The sequence below is a fragment of the Hipposideros armiger genome, unplaced genomic scaffold, assembly GCF_001890085.2.
Source record: "Hipposideros armiger isolate ML-2016 unplaced genomic scaffold, ASM189008v1 scaffold_186, whole genome shotgun sequence".
In the NCBI taxonomy this organism is placed as follows: domain Eukaryota; kingdom Metazoa; phylum Chordata; class Mammalia; order Chiroptera; family Hipposideridae; genus Hipposideros; species Hipposideros armiger.
The window spans coordinates 2,409,289-2,412,811 of NW_017731536.1; the positions used below are offsets into that span (position 1 = coordinate 2,409,289).

Consider the following 3,523-nt stretch of genomic DNA (forward strand, 5'->3'; position numbering starts at 1 on the left):
GGACACCCCTGCCCCCCATCTGGGGACACTGAAGAACAAGTGCTGTGGCCAAAGGTCAGGGTGGTTGCTGTGCACAGTGCGTCCTGTCCTGTCATTCATGCTTCAGTCACAGGTCACCCATCCCCTCCTCCTTGAAAACACCGGCTTTACCAGTTACCCCAGACCAGCCCTTAGACAGTAGGTACCACAGCAAAACGAGTGATTCCTAGGCCCCTCCCCATGCCCGGCAGCGCCGAAAAGGTTGACACGGTCTCTTGTGCCTCCGCAGAAGGACTTCACGGTGCGGGAGGAGCTGCAGCAGCAGGACGTGGAGCGCTGGCTGGGCTTCATCACCTTCCTGTGCGAGGTGTTCGGCACCATGCGCAGCAGCACAGGCGAGCCCTTCCGCGTGCTCGTCTGCCCCATCTACACCTGCCTCAGGGAGGTAAGACGCCCGCTCTCCTTATCCTCTGCTGGGTCTCAGCGCGCCGGCAATGTCTGTCATCGAGACTCACCTCAGATGCACCAGGAAAGCTGCAAGGCGTGTACCACTTATAAAGTGATGGCTCCTTTGGTAAAGGAGAAACGTGCCCCCCCCCTTACGTCCATGCTTCTGTTTAGAAAAGCTAGGTTCTTACTTATTGAGTTGACATAAACAGAACTAGTCCCCCAAAAGAAAGCATTATTAACTCAGACTGCAGAAATTCATAATCTAGAACACTTCCTGCAGTGAGTATTACTTGACTGAATGGATCTTTGGACAGGATTGGTTTACCATTTAAGTATATATATATTAACAACAACAACAAAAAGATTTGCTTCTAAATTTCATCTGAAAAAGAAATAAGACCAACCAAGAGACTTTTGAGAAGCAAGAAGTCAATGGGGTACTTTCCGTACCAGACATTATAACCCACTTTAGAAGGTCACCCAGGCTGCTCTCATGGATAGAACTGGAAGGGGAAAATGTGAAAGCTGAGAGCTCATTAGGGGGCCATTGGGGTCCCCTTGTGAGAGGCAGAGGACTGTTTGCATTCCAGTTATATTTTTGAGTTAGAACCAACAGTACCTGCTGACATGAGCTGTAAGGGAGGGAATGACGTGGGCTCCTCGTTGACTAGCCTTGTGGCACCATTGTCTGGGATGGGGAAGGCTGGAAGAAAAACAGTGGTGATGAAAACCAGGAGTTGGTTTTGTGTGTTTGGGTGACCTGTTGGTCATCCCAGGGAGCTGTCCTGCAGTAGCTCTGGTAAAAGCGTCTGAAGATCAGGAAGAGGTTAGCCTGGAGACACGAATTGAGCTTTGTGTGAAGTGTTGATGTGTACCTGGTACTCAAGGCTGGGGACAAGATGGTGTCACCCATTGAGAGGGTGTGGAGAGAGGGGAGGATAGGAGCCAGCTCAGAGGTGGCACAGGAGTAGCTTGGAAGCAAGAGGCCAGCCAGGAGGGCGTGGGTCAGAGGAGGTCCCAGGAGACCGTGAGAACCATCACAGTGTACCCTCAGCAAAGCAGGGGCCAGCCCGTTCTTCACACATGCTGTCCTTTCCCACCATAAGGAGGAGCAGCCTCTGGGGAACCAATAGGACCAGGACAGAGAAGTGGCCTGGAGTTGGCAACAAGGAGGTCAGTGGGGTGAGCACAGGAGCCACAGTAGGCCAAGCTGGGGAGTCGTGGAGGTAAGGACATGAATGTGGACAAGTCTTTGGGGAAGTGTTTCTGTGAAAGGGAAGTTGTCAGCTAAAGGGGAAGTATGGNGCGTCCCAAGCCAGTTCTTAACCATCGTGCCACTCGGCCAGCCCCAGCACAGCTCGTTTTTATAGCCACATTTCAAGCACAAGTAGTCACATGTGGCTAATGGTGACTGTATTGGACAGCATAGGTTTAGACGATATATTTGCTTCCTTTTTTTAATAGCCAAAAGAGTTAAGATAAAAATTTGCCTTTCATGATAGCTTTGACCACATCCCACAAGTTTTTTTAGCTCTTTATTTCCTAAATAATCTATTATTATTATATATTTGATTACATTTTTATTCCATCATTCTTTAGGAGACTATCTTTTAAACATCCAAGTAATTGGCTCTTTTTTATTGTTTTTAATTATCGGTCCATGTATGTAACCTGTAGAATTTCTGTGTTTTAAAATTTATAGTGGAATCACAGCTTACAATGAGGCTAGTTTCAATGTAGTCTTATGAATTACATTATTTAAATTATCTAAGTAATTGATTTTGTTAATTTATTCAGTCAAAGAATGCTTGTGGTTTTATTTTCCGATAGTGTATTTTGAGTCTATGATATTCAGTATATGATGTTTTATGTTATCTCTTATGGGCTATATTTTTATCTATATCAATAACCTTTTTATTTTATTTCATAATTGTTATCTTGAAAACTATTTTGATTTTACTAGTGCTTTAATTTCATTTTCATTTGCCTACAATTATTTTTACCCATCCATTTATTTTATCTATGCTGTTTTCAGTTCTGCTATTATTTACTAGTGTTTACTTCAATATTTTTAAAGCATAGTTTAACTTGTATTTCTCTAATTGTCAGACTTAAGAAAGAAGCAACATCTTGTGAATCCCTATGGTCTAAATTATGAAATTTTGTTTGTTTTACAATCTTCTGTCCCTCTCCCACCAGTAGTTATTGATCTTTAGTAATTTAATTTTGGATATTAAGTCACTACTATTATAAAATTCTTATTCAGATTACATTTAAAAATTAAATATTATATGTTCTCTCTCAAGGATTATTTCTGGCTTTGAATTCAGTCTTATAAACAAAATTCTAATGACTTACTTTGACTTAACTTCATAAGTCTACCTACCTGCTTTCAGTTTTTACTTCTGGTCCTTCTATACCATGATTTCCTCACAGTTGAATCATAAATTTTGTTGGCTGGAGCATACATTCAAGAAAGTTTTTAATTTTTTAAAAATTATTTTTAATTGTGGTTAAAAAAAAGCCATAAAATTGACCATCTCAACCATTTATGAGTGTACCTTTTGGTCATGTTAAGTCTAGCCACATTATTATACACCCAATCTCCAAAACTACTTCATTGCAAAACTGAACTCTAATTCATTAAACTCCCCATTAGCCCCTCTCCCCAGCCTCTGGCAACCACCATTCTACTTTCTATGATTTTCCCTACTCTAGATGCCTATGTAAGTGGAATATACAATATTTGTCCTTTTGTGATGGCTTGTTCACCGAGCATAATGTCCTCATGGCTCATGGCTCACCCATGTTGTAGCAAGTGTCAGAATTTCCTTCCTTTCTAAGGCTGAATAATATTCCATTGTATATATAGACCACTTTTTGTTTATCATTCATCCATCGATAGACACTGGGGTTGCTTCCACATTCATAACAGCTATTATGAATAATGCTGTTATGAACATGGGTGTGCAAATCTCTCTTCAAGATCCTGCTTTCAGTTCTTCTGGATATATATCCAGAAGTGAAATTGTTGTATCATATGGTGATTATAGTTTTAATTTCTTGAGAAATCACCATATTGTTTTCCATGGCA

At 41.5% G+C, this 3,523-nt stretch overlaps 1 protein-coding gene across 7 annotated transcripts in view; it reads left to right on the plus strand.

Moving 5' to 3' along the window:
- CTIF (cap binding complex dependent translation initiation factor) overlaps window positions 1-3,523 on the plus strand; it is a 284,572-nt gene that overhangs the window by 233,918 nt on the left and 47,131 nt on the right. For all 7 annotated transcript variants that reach the window (XM_019652735.1, XM_019652734.1, XM_019652738.1 and 4 more), the window contains one exon: window positions 269-424. In XM_019652735.1, coding sequence (XP_019508280.1) covers window positions 269-424 — 156 coding nt within the window. The remainder of the gene's footprint in view (window positions 1-268; window positions 425-3,523) is intronic.